The 13,192-nt window shown below is 44.3% G+C and overlaps 2 protein-coding genes across 2 annotated transcripts; one reads left to right on the forward strand and one right to left on the reverse strand.

Moving 5' to 3' along the window:
* Positions 1–2,142: 2,142 nt before the first annotated feature.
* On the reverse strand, positions 2,143–4,608 carry LOC114774554 (zona pellucida sperm-binding protein 3-like). Its single transcript, XM_028966341.1, has 9 exons — positions 4,564–4,608; positions 3,448–3,783; positions 3,244–3,368; positions 3,058–3,161; positions 2,814–2,991; positions 2,620–2,737; positions 2,450–2,535; positions 2,283–2,374; positions 2,143–2,195 (listed from the first exon to the last, which is right to left on the reverse strand). Exons 1-9 carry the CDS (start codon positions 4,606–4,608, stop codon positions 2,143–2,145), a joined length of 1,137 nt encoding a protein of 378 aa, XP_028822174.1.
* Positions 4,609–9,312: 4,704 nt separating this feature from the next.
* Positions 9,313–10,279, forward strand: LOC114784945 (late secretory pathway protein AVL9 homolog). The gene is made up of 2 exons (XM_028970846.1): positions 9,313–9,495; positions 10,155–10,279. The coding sequence occupies exons 1-2, from the start codon at positions 9,351–9,353 to the stop codon at positions 10,277–10,279; spliced, it is 270 nt and encodes an 89-aa protein (XP_028826679.1). The 5' UTR covers positions 9,313–9,350.
* Positions 10,280–13,192: the final 2,913 nt, after the last annotated feature.

A 13,192-nucleotide genomic window follows, 5' to 3' on the forward strand; every position in this document is an offset into this window, starting at 1 on the left:
GATTGAGTCCAGAAGTGATTGAAAGTGAAAGTGAAAGTGCTGGAGTGTATTGGAGTTCTATGTAGTGTTGTGCTTGTTGAGAGCTTGAATAGCCTGCGGGAAGAAGCTCCTCCTCATTCTCTCTGTGTTGGCCTTCAGGGAGCAGAAGAGCTTCCCTGATCGCAGAAGAGAGAACAGTCCATTGCTGGGGTGGCTGAGGTTCTTCACTATCTTCCTGGCCCTGGTCCAGCACCGTTTGCTGTAGATATATTGAAGGTCAGGGAGCTTGGTACAGATGATGCATTTGGCTTATCGAACCACCCTCTGTAGGGCTAGCCTGTCCTGCATGGTGCTGTTCCAGCACCATGTTTCCCGTCAGGATGCTTTCTATGGTGCAGGAGTGAAGTTCCTGAGCACCTTGGAGGGCAGTCTAAAGTCTCTCAGGCATCTGAGGTGGTCAAGATTCTGCCGGGCCTTTTTCACCACGGTGTTGATGTGACAGGACCATGACAGGTCCTGCGTGATGTGAACACCGAGGTACCAGAAGCTGTCCAATCTCTCCACTGGGCTCCTGTTGATGACAGGGGTCTGGTAGTTCCTCTCCTGCTTGGTACTAAAGTCCACTATCAACTCTTTTGTCTTGCTGACGTTCAGGTGGAGATTGTTTCTCTGGCACCAATTCTCCAGATTTCCAACCTCCTCCAGGTAGGCCGTCTCGTCATCAGAGATCAGGCCCACCACGACAGTGTTGTCAGCAAACGTAATGATGGTGGTGGAGTTTGTAGTGGCTGCACAGTCGTGGGTGTACAGAGAGTACAGCAGGGGGCTCAAACAGTGGGGCAGTGGTGGCCTAAGGGTTAAGGAAGCGGCCCCATAATCAGAAGGTTGCCGGTTCGAATCCCGTGCCGCCAAAGGTGCCACTGAGGTGCCACAGTCGCTCTTAAGACTAGGATCTCCATAAAAGTTTCCGGGATTATGAGAAATGGGTAGAAATATTTCAAGACTACTGCCTGATGACAAGCAGTTCATGGCTGGAAAAAGTTGTGCGGTCCGAGTGACCAAAGACACAGAAAAGAAACAAAAACAAAGAAAGTATGAGAGAAAGCAGAAGGCTGCTATTTATAACAAAATATATCATGTAATATTGTCTGATGAATAAAAACAAGACTAGATGTAAACGAGACGTTATTTCCTCTCGTTTAATTGCGTTATTTATTTCAGTAGTTTATTTCAGTAGTTTTTGTTTCCTGTGTCTCACTCACGGTCGAACAGATGTCACTTCTTTTGTGTGTTATTTCGATGTCAGAATGCTTATGATGGGTCATAGATTTCTGGTGGTGGGTTAACAGATGGTTGAGACAAAAAGACTAAGCGACATTTGGACACTTTCTTAAAAATGAAGTGGAGCAGAAAACAGAATGTGTTAAATAACACAAGTAGAAATGCGGCCTCAGGAAAAGATGGAAAGTATTCTTGAGTCTATGACACTAAAAGACCATTTTCATTGACAAAAGCAGTCACAGATGATCTTGACTAAAACGTTCAGACTTTGTCGACTGAAACTTTACTAGACTAAAATGAGTACGGGCGTCACAAATGCCCGTCTACACAAAAATGTGTCTTTAAATGGGTAAAATTTCTATTAAATCTATTGTGTCCACACAGAAACTGAGACCCAGAGCAGTTACTTTCTAAAACTGGTCCAGAGTGAATTTTTTTGCAGATCCACGTGTACAGCAAATTTGATTTTAGTAAAAATGCTGACATTCATCCAACCAGACATAGAAGCTCAAAAGCTTCATACATACAATGGTGGCTAAATGTTCAGATGCAGAACCTCGTAAAACAGTTCAGGACAACGAGTTCTCTGTTTAATACAGAACTAGACATGAAACAAGGAGAGAACTTTGGATGAGACCACAATTATAGTGCCACTTACAGGGAGTTCATGATGCAGAACACCATCTCCAAACATGTATTAGAATAAACTGTTCCAGATGTCTGGTTCCTCAGACCCCCATCTGAAGTGTTTTTAGTAAAGAGGACCTGTAGTTGTAAACGGTGCATGCTTGAAAAGGAGAGACGGGACTACTTGATACACGAGTCCATTTCAGCATTTATTTGGCTATTAAAAGAGAACGATCATAAAGAGACACAGGCTGGTCAACCTCTGATGAACAACGGTCCCAAAGAGATTTCTTTCTCCCATCCAGAATCTGAAAGCAAGGAAGAGGAACAGGATTAAAATGTATAATCAGCACAAACAGATAAAGGCCTAAAAAAAGGATGCCATGTCCACATACCTGAGACAGAGGTCAGATCTCTTGCCTTCCTGGACCCACAGGAACCATCACAGCAGCTACACAGTTGGTCCTCTCCACCTGCACCAGCCCACCTTCATAGAAAGATCAGGGCCTGAATAACAAGTACATGTGGATGTTTGTAATGCAGCCGTCTAGTCCAGACCTACTTGTGTCCTACAAAAGAACAGGCCTTGTGCTCAGCATCAGTCGGGGAAGCAGCCGCTGTTGCCTTCAGCAAGCAAGTGATGAACAGCTGGAACAAGAGAGATACGGACGGTCAGCCACCATACCAAGGTGGTGGAACCATGAGAGCGAAGGGCTAGCTTGAGACACGTACAGAGCCAGTGTCCCCCTGCTGAAACCTGAAAGCCTCCAGCTGGAACTGGAGCTTGAAATCCTGAGTACGGGGCAGGAAGCGAGAAGATGAGCCAGTGAGCTTGGAGTCAACCAGACACCTATAATAAAAGGAGACCAAAATGAGACTACAGCACATCGTAAACAAAGCCATAAAGAAATGAAGCTGCTCCTCACCCATGGTTCTGAATGAAGAGATAACTGGGAGCAGCAGCTGCATCAGGGACAGCGGTGACCACACAGGTATCAACAAACACCCGGAGGGGGACATGGTTGTACTGCTTGACAGAAGCCTCAAAATGGATCAGATCTCCCATGTAATAGATGTTGGAAGGCCTCTCAAACTTCCAATCATCTGAAGACAAAAGCAAATGTTAGGAACAGCCAACACAGTGGAACAGTGGACCACAACTGTACCTACCAGTCATGAGCTTGAGAGAGAAGACCAGCAGCTCCTCTGCAGTTTTAGTAGCAGCATATGGGATCCAGGCAGGCTGCAGGGCATTGCTGCTCACATTGTGAAGCCTGGTCACATGCAAGAAGAAACCGATATCAAAAAGCATCTAAATACAGAGAGACATGGGAGAGCAGATCAGCTAGAGCTCACCTCAAATAGTGGCATTCAATCCCAATTACAGCACCACTGGTTCTGACTATTGGAGCAGAAGTGTCAGAAATGGCTCTTGGGATGTAGGTCAGAGAAAAGGAATAAACCAGGGAATCGTTGGTCATCTGTGTTTGAAGGGGGAAAAAGCCAGAGTTACTGGAGAAAGTCCTACAGATTCCTGACCAAAGAGGAACCAGAACTCACCACTACTTGGCTGCCACAGGCCTGCAAATAGGACTGAAAATACAGCAGCTGAGCCACAGAATCTTCTCCAGTCACCCCACAGCCTCCTAGTGAGATGTCTGATGCCTGGATGAGCTCTCCAGAACCAAACAGGTCCTTCTTAACCTGCACGTGCACCATATTCTCGTCACAGGTAGCTGCCACACTGCTGACTGATACCGGCTCCCTCAGCTGGAACTGCACTGGGGGGGACGTGGGCTCTACTGGCATCTGAGGAAACTTCCAGGTCAGCTCCTTCACTGGGCCAAGCAGCTGCTGCTGGACACTTCCAGGATCTTGAAGCTGCCCCCCTGATCCCTGAGGCAAAGGAGCAAGCGGGGGACGGGCAGGAACCTGAGGCATCCCGGGGACAAAGGGGGGACTGGCAGGAGCCTGAGGCATCACGCCGGGGACAAACGGAGGACGGGCAGGCACCTGAGGCGGCGGCAGCACGCCGGGGACAAATGGAGGACGGGCAGGCACCTGAGGCGGCGGCAGCACGCCGGGGACAAACGGAGGACGGGCAGGCACCTGAGGCGGCGGCAGCGCGCCGGGGACAAACGGGGGACGGGCAGGCACCTGAGGCGGCGGCAGCGCGCCAGGGACAAACGGGGGACGGGCAGGCACCTGAGGCGGCGGCAGCGCGCCGGGGACAAACGGAGGACGGGCAGGCACCTGAGGCGGCGGCAGCACGCCGGGGACAAACGGGGGACGGGCAGGCACCTGAGGTGGATTTATTGCAGGTCTTGGAAATGGTTGCCTAGAAGCTGGAGCAGGTCCTGATACACCTTTAACATCCAGCAGAACTGCACCCATACAAACCCCTACAACACCTCCCCACAGCAACACTGCCACTGACCACCAACCCATGATGCCACATTACAGTCACCACCATGTATGGCTTCCACTTTTATAGGACACATAATTAACATTAATGACCTTCTAGACCTGCCAAGTCTGGCACTCATTAGATAACTAGTACCAGTTGTACAAAGACTAGATTGGGGTCTACAAAACCGGTCCTGGAGTAAAATGATCCTGCACGTTTTTGGGTTTATCCTCATTTAGCACAGCTGGTTCCACCACTCAACCCGTTACCACCCAGTTCTTGAGTTGAATCAGGTGCGGTTTCACCGTCACCATTTTCAGTAGTTTAACTTCATTAGATGGCAGACAGGTACATGTTTCTTATGGCTGAACGTGGTTTGAATTGTCTTGTCGTAAATGAATAACTAACCAAGTGGGGCAGTGGTGGCCTAGCGGTTAAGGAAGCAGCCTTGTAATCAGAAGATTGCTGGTTTGAATCCCCATCTGCCTTGGGGCCACTGAGGTATAACTAAGCAAAGGACTGTCCCCACACACTTCTCCCTGGTTCCTGTCAAGGACACGTTATGTATATGTGTGCTGTGCTGCAGTGTATCACAATGAGAATAACTTCACTGTTAGGTGCTGAGTATTGGTGTACAGTGGTCACATGCAAATAATATTTGAGTTCATTTACAACATTTTAATTTTTTTAATTTGCACAGTGTTCACTGATGATGACGAGTGTCTGTGTGTAAATGGACTTTATTTTTCATATATATTTACATTTCAGCTCAGTCCTCTACAAGCACCACACCAGCCTTAGATAACTGACTGGGCACTTTAATATCTTATTTTTTAATCTTTTTTCACGCTTTTGGTGTCCACTAGTTCAGTGTGTTAAAATGCAAAGACAACTTACAAACAACTTGAACAACTTACCCAAAACCCAAAATATACATTTTGTACAAAAAAAGAGAGAAAAGGTCATAACTGATCTTGAACAGAGGCTGAAGACATTGCTGTCTGTTTGCTGTCTTGAAGTGTGAAGATGTTCTTGTTTCCGTATGTTTTCTGTATCAGTCCGCTGCCGCCACTGCTGTGAAGCCGTCTTCGTTGTTACTATACACACAGGACACATGGACACGAGTCAAAAGACAATTCACTTTAGAAAGAGTGGTACTTACATGCAATAGGACTGCGAGCCACAGAATCTTTCATTACAATCACATCACACCACATTATTGATTAAAATGGTGCGAAGGTGACAGCAGTATTGTCGTGCATGGGAAACACTGTATTGTAGTGGCGGTGTTGTAGAACAATTGTGACTTTAAATGAAGGATTTGTGCTTATTTTTTTATTTATTGGACATGTTTATTCCGTATTTGCAGGATAGATGTACTATCACTTTAAGGTATTGTCACTTGAATTTCATTTCAAAATACAAAAACAATTTAAGCAATAAAAACAAACACATAAATAAAAGAATAAACAAATAAACATTTAAATATCATAATACTATGATAAAGACGTCATTTAGAACAAACACACACATACGAAAAACCCAACAGAACAAAGACCATTCTTTATTAATTTTTTTTTTAGAAATATAACCACCTCAAAACCCTAATTGACACATAAAACCACTTCTCTCCCATCTGGACATAAGTGATCTATAAAGTGAGACCATACATTCTGAAAGCTATTTATATTACCCCTAAGCACAGCCGCCAGCCTCTCATGAGGCAGAACTGCAGAAATCTCTCTATACACATTGTGTGACAGAGGGGGGAGTGTTTTTATCCATCTAATAAGAATGCACTTTCTTGCCACACGTAGCAGTTTGTCTAACAATCTATAACTTTTTGCATCAAGTTTCAGTGACATTACTTGTCTTTTATATGGGAGCCCCAAGAGAAAAAGACCAGGATCCACTTTCAATTTTATCTTAAGAATGGTACCGATTTCGTAAGCAACAACATTCCAGAATCTTGAAATGAGCTCCAGAAACAGTGAAAGTATTTAGCACATTTAACACAGAGAGCTGGCACAGAGGGATCCATCTTATTCATTAAAACTGGCGTTGTATGTAACCTGTGTAAAATCTTATATTGAGTCTCTCTAAGCCGGTTACAAACAAAAGTGTACCTGACATTTTCATAGCCTCCTGCCAGTCATCATCTATATTTACATTTACATTTACAGCATTTACCAGACACCCTTATCCAGAGCGACTTACAATCAGTAGCTACAGGGACAGTCCCCTCCTGGAGAAACTTAGGGTTAAGTGTCTTGCTCAGGGACACAATGGTAGTAAGGGGGATTTGAACCTGGGTCTTCTGGTTCATAGGTGTGTTACCCCCCTAGGTTACTACCACCCATGAGGGCATAAGGTCCTCACAGTGTCTGTCAAGAAGAATCTCTTGCCCTTGGACAAATGTAATTGACAACCCCAACGCAGGGTTTTAAATGTGATTTTAAAGTGGCTTTAAAAAGGTCTTAAAAAGTCAGATTTATCTCCCTTAAACCTGCAGATAGCCTGAATCAGCGTTAGTCCTTCCCACTTACAGACTGACACATTCTATTATAGATTTAATGATGTATTCTGTCTGTTTAATACTGGCGTAACAGTTTCTCACAAGTTTATACACGATATATTTTTAAAAACATAGTGACCGTGTAGTGCAATTTATTCTCAACTTGGAGGCGTATGACCACAGATTTTTCACATCGTTTTGCGGCTAAATTACATCCCTTTGACACGTATCTAAGTCTTATTGATTGCTAGTAATATACTCTTAATTTAAATTGTTAACTAGAGCAGTAAATAAAAAGCACTAAATTATAACTTGGCCATGTGACAAATATAATCATAATTAATGCAATGGAATGGAATGGAATTTCACTTGACAATAAACTAGAACGTCTGAGTATATAAAGAATATCAGATCACATGTGCCACTTCTTCTCTTTCTGCCGCAGGCCTGTCTCCTTGAGATTTGGTCCACAAGGTAATCCTGACTTCCGCTCTCCTTTCTGGCATGTCGGTGTTGGTTGGTTTTCACCGTAGCCGTGATCGTATCTGAGGACCTGTGCGTGCAGGGCGACTGGGGGATGCTGGACCAGCGTCTGGGGGAGGCGGTGGTCACGGTGAGTTGGGTTTGGGCCTGGTTCGGCTTCCGGGCTTCTCTAGCGCCAAGTTCCCTGGTCCGACAGGTGGCCGCTTGTGCGTTGTGATGCTGGGTGGTGTCGCCCGCGCACCTCGGGTTCGTTGCTGTACGTTACGTTACGTTACGTTGGAGCCTTACGTCTCTTAACAGCGAGACGGGTATTTATATGCCACCAGCTGCCACTCGTTTCCACACACGGGAGTGTAAAATTGACACCTGGACACGACTCAACTCTGCCCGCGGGGATTACCGAGGACGCCGCCCCACACCGACTCGCCGCGTCCCCGTGTCCTCCCGACCCGGTACCGTCGATAATTCCGTTCCGACCAACGGCGCCCGACGCGGATCGTCCAATCAGGTTTCAGGTCACAAAACGGGCTGTTTGTCGAGACTTCCCCACTCCAGAACTCGAATAACCCCGAGCGGCTCCTTCAGGGGTCCCAGGTCCAGTTTAAAGCCAGACGTGAACTTCTGTAGAAGGTCGAAAGACTTGTTGTTTTTTTTTAAATGACACGTTACGTTCGTTCAGGCTCATGAAGTTCGCAGTCCTGCCCAGTTTTTTGTTCTACTTTTATTTCCTGACCTGAACGGTGTCCACGGCGCGGGAACTAAACTCGAACTGCTCTGCGGCGAGACGAGGAGAGAAAATGTCCCCCGCGGAGAGCCGCACGACGGACACCTCGAGGTTAAACCTGTCCAGAAAACGCGAATTCAGAACGATGATAGTTATTATTATTATAGTATATTAGTTATTATTATTATTATAATTATTATTGTAATAGTATATTACTTATTATCATTATTATTATAGTTATTTTAATAGTAATTATTTTATGTTTCAGGCAGGGTACAGACACGATGAATTGAATAATTAATTAAACCAATCAGGTCTACATAAATGAAGTTAATGATATTTGTTAGAGGTCTTTTTTGGGGGGGCTGTGACTGACCTATGACCTCTGACCCCTGTGTGTGGTGGTCAGGTTGAGGCGGCGCGGATAAACATCGACGACCCCGAGCTGCGGCGGCTGCAGGGTGGGTGTGGCCGGCCAGAATCGCAATCTGATCAAAGCTTGAAATGTACTAAAGGAAACACATCTATTGGTTAAATGTGTGTATATATCATGCTGTTATTATTATTACCCATTTCCGTTTTTTAAAGACAATAAATCCGTCCCTCAGAAGCCCCGTTACTTCCGACTTCTCCGGCCGACTTACCAGGAATGTGGCTGGAATAATATTAAGTAAATGTTGATATTAATTTGAGTAACGAGATGTTGGTTTTAATGAAGTTGAACCGCCGAGGTGCCGCCTGTCATGGCCGCCCACTGCTCACCGAGGCTGATCCGACTCTGTCTGTCTGTCTGTGTCTCCAGGGTCAGTACAGCGTGGCCGACGTGTGAGTAATGGTCCCGCCGCTCTTTGGGCGGCTGGAAGGTGGAAGGCGTGGAGGTGTTTATTTTTTCTGGTAGTTTTCTGGTGGTCACCTGGTGTCCACGTGGTGAACTGCTTGACTGCGGTTTATTCTGCAGCCTTATAAGAACAAATTACTGTTTGTTCTCATTTTCAAAGTCACTGCTTGTACATGTGTAAACTATAGGAGGTGTAAGCAATTTAATGAATCAATGAGGAATTTATTGATCTTAATTTTATGACACGGCTTGCTTATATGGCAGCACTCCATCGTCATTGTAAAAGGAAAAGAGGTGGAACGAGATCTGGCCTCGGTCTCCAGTTTCCTCCTGAAGACCTCTAATGATGACCTCTAATGACCGAACCTGATTGGGACCTTGTGCCTGCACAAACTTTGAGGAAGAAACACTGTCCCTGTTAATCTATTCAGTCTTTAAATTTAAATTGAAATAAACGGACTCGTGGTGAAAATTTGCCTTTTGATTAAATGTAGTCATGAAAAATTATTTTGTAAAAATGAGTAAGAACCCTGATGATTTTGGATATCCCAGCTCTGTTCAGAATAGCGAGTGTGGGAAGAAGATCTGGAACGCGATGGTGACCGCCAGCTGGAGCGTCATCCAGACCGGGAAGATTGTGGGTGAGTTTTTAGGAGACTTTTGGATGTGAAAAAGAACAGATGCAAGTGACCAACGCTGTTTTTGTATTTAATATTTGGTGTTGAACGCCAGTGGTGTAGTCGTATGTATAGGTGTTAGTGTAGCGCCACAGCCTGGTTTTCCTCCTGAAATCAGGCCCAAGATGTCAGCATCCCAGCAATCCCTTAGTCCATGACCTACTCTGCACTGTCCAGCACCTCCAAACATGGACAGATGCTCTATACTACACTGTGGACTTCTCCACCTCTACAACTGTAGGACTTTTTCTCTTATTGGACATCCCCAACCCTGCACTGACACCACTTGCAGGCTCACTCTACCCTGGAAGGACGTCCCTCTCTCTCTATCACTCCTTCCCACTCGTTTCTTCCTTCCTTTTTTTTTCTTTTTCTCTCCTAGAGTTTTTTTTTTGTGTGGAGTTTTTCCTTGTGTGCAGAAGGGTCAAGTGTGGGGGTGTCAACTGTAGGGCCTGTCAAAGCCCATTGAGACATACTGTATGTGATTTTGGGCTTTATAATAAATAAATGTTGTTGTTGTTGAATTTGACATTGGAGAATATGGTACATTTGGTAAAAAAATTAATAAGTGACAGCACTTTTGATGGCCAACTTTGAGGTAAAAGACATTTCTACCTCTACAGGTCAGTCAGTGGGCGGAGCTCTGACCAGCGCTAAATCCGCCATGTCGTCCTGGTTCTACACATTGGCCCAGCCCGCTGTCTTGCCCTCACCATCAACCCCAGAGGTGCCGCTGGCCAAAGAGTGACCCACCCATCTCCTTCAACAGCAACTCAGACCAGGAGGCAGGGTCTGCAGCATTTACAGACTTTGAAACAGACAGCCTCGCTGTCTTATTTTGTATTATTTGTGACAGAAAACAATAAAAGATGACGAACTGGAAATCCTGTGGTTGTCCTGAATTCCCGTGACACAACGGATCCTGGGTTGAAGGGGCTACAGTACGATAAAATGGTGCTTGTTTTACACACCAGTCGGCAGACGAGGGCGAGGAATACAGTGAAAAGGTGGGCGGGGGCGGCGGACAGGGTGGGGCTGAGGGCGGGGTGACAAACATCTGCGCCATCTTGGTAGTCAAGAAAACGAACAAATTTTCGACACAAAGTTTCACGCTCCACTGTTTTTAGATCTTTCTGTCAGTTGTTTCTATGTATTATTTCAGTATAATTACAAGCATTTTAGAACTTTCAGAGGCTTTTATTGACTATTACATGGAAGGTGAAAAAAGGAGAACTGAAGTTTTCTAATCCAAGGACGGTTGTGACCCAGAAGGCCTAAGACACTTACTTGCTGGATGAGCGACGAATCTGGAACGAATCTCACACTTATCGCCGCTGTCAGAGTTGAACTCAGATGTTGCTTCTGATACAAAAACGAACTGTAGTAAAACCGACAGTGTTCCAGCATCTGTGATGGAGGGTTAAGACCTGCCAGGATGAGAAACCCTCTTTGTCATGGGATATTGAGTGTGATTGAGTAAGGTGGATGTAAATATGAAAGTGTGGACTGTTATCTGTTAATCTTGTTAGATAAAAGTGTAATTCTTGTCCACATGCAGTACACCTTGTTCTGTGATATGCTGGGTAGCCGCCAGATGGCGCTAATTATTCATGTATTCTGGTACGGAGGAAGGAGGAGAAAAATAAAATGAGATATAAGATCAGGATAATACAAAACTGACATTTTATTTAAGGTCATCTTACAGAAAGAAAAAATTACAACAAATGAACAATAAACATGATTTCACACCAATTAAATCTTGTGTTGAGGCGAGTAAGCCAGTTTGAGGAAGTGTGTGTAAGTTTTACACGCCTGCTAAAACACCATCAGCCTTCCGGTGACTTCCAACCCGCCGTGAACACCAGCTGCTATGATGTCTGCGAGTGCACCTTCTGGTACCCGCCCTGCAGTATGAGCGGGCCGTCACAGTACGGGGCAGTGGTGGCCTGGCGGGTAAGGAATCGTAACCAGAATGTTGTAGGTTCGAATCCTGAACCGCCAAGGTGCCACTGATCAAGGTTTCCGTCCCAACACACTGCTCCCCGGGCGCCTGTCATGGTGCCCACTGCTCACTAAGGATGATGGTTAAATACAGAGGACACATTTCTCCATGTCATCATGTTCTGTTTTTAAAATGACAAAAAAAGGATAATCTCCTGTGGTTTATGGTCCACCCAGCAGCAACAGAAATTTTGAGAGTGAAATAAGACGAGAGATTTGCTAAATTTATCAGAATATATATAAGTGTTCATGAAGCCCAAAACTTTCTAGATAAGAAATCTAGGAAAGAGGGTTATTGTCGACATCCATATGAATATTGAAGTCACCAACATTTATCATATAAGAACAGAGTAGAGAAAACCGGGTGGGAAGAGCAGCAAAGTCACTTAAGAAATAAGAAAAGAACGACACAATCTATAGTTATTGTACTGGCAACTGGACTTTAGCACGCAACTTTGAAACAGAAGTTCTTACAACAATGTTTTAAACAATGTTTTGTTTGCATGGTCTGGAGACGACATGTTCCAAGTTTAGTGAGACTCAGATTTGGACTTTTTATTTTACTTCACTTCTTTTTTAAATAGTAATGTTTTCAGGACGGGAATTTGCAGCAATTAATGCCTTTGATTTGAGCCATAATTTGAGCCATAATGTAAATAGGCGAATTATTGCGCCCCCTATGGGTGGTTTTAATGGTGTTTGAAGTGCATCTTAAACCACCAGACCTCCATGGATTGATAAATTTGGTTTAATTTTTTGGGATAATTTTTGTGAGATTTTGTTGTCAGCACATTCAACTATGTAAAAGAACAAATTATTTAATACGAATATTTCAGATCTAGGATGTCTTTTTAATTAAAGCCCTCAGCAGATGTTCATTAGGAAACTCTTTCATCCTCCACTTATTTCACTGCCTTGTTCCCTCAGGAAGAGGCTGCTGTCTGTGGTGCTGCTTGAAGATGTGAAGATGTTCATGGTTCTATTGGACAGCTGCTGATGTGCCAGAGTCCTCATCTTCTTCTGACAAGTTCACCACAATCTTTTCTGTACAGAATATGAACACACAGTAATTGTTGCTACTACTATTAATATAAATGTGCTGCTGTATAGTAAAGGTCCAGTTAGAACAGATCTTGATGGGTTTGATGCTTGAATTCATGTTCATTCCTGTAATGTGCAATACTAACACCTGTCCCAGGAACAAGGCACAATTATTCCCCACACTGTCACCGTTTAAAAGAAAAAGCCCATTTAACAAGTCTCACTTTCAAGTGAACAATTCTTCTTCACCCGGCAGGAATTTAGTGTTGTAATATTAAAACTGTCTATTAAACCAGACTACGATTTACTTGAGAAAGAAAGATAAGTTAAATACAGGATTACAGCCCTAAATGTTAGAGTGTGATTTATAATTTCTAGGGCAGTGCTGGCCTAAGGTAGGAAGTGGCCCTGTAATCGGAAGGTTGCCGGTTCGAATCCCAACCCGCCAAGGGTGCATCTGTCATTTAACAGATGCAAAATGTATAAAACCTTTTTTTTAAATGAACTTTAAAATGAAAACGTTGAAAATGTTGAAAGTCTAGACATGAAATATAATAAATAAAACACTCACTGTAGTTTCTCCAGTTTACAGTGTGGATCCTCCAGTGCTGTAGAGAGA

The sequence above is a fragment of the Denticeps clupeoides genome, chromosome 2, assembly GCF_900700375.1.
Source record: "Denticeps clupeoides chromosome 2, fDenClu1.1, whole genome shotgun sequence".
NCBI lineage: Eukaryota > Metazoa > Chordata > Actinopteri > Clupeiformes > Denticipitidae > Denticeps > Denticeps clupeoides.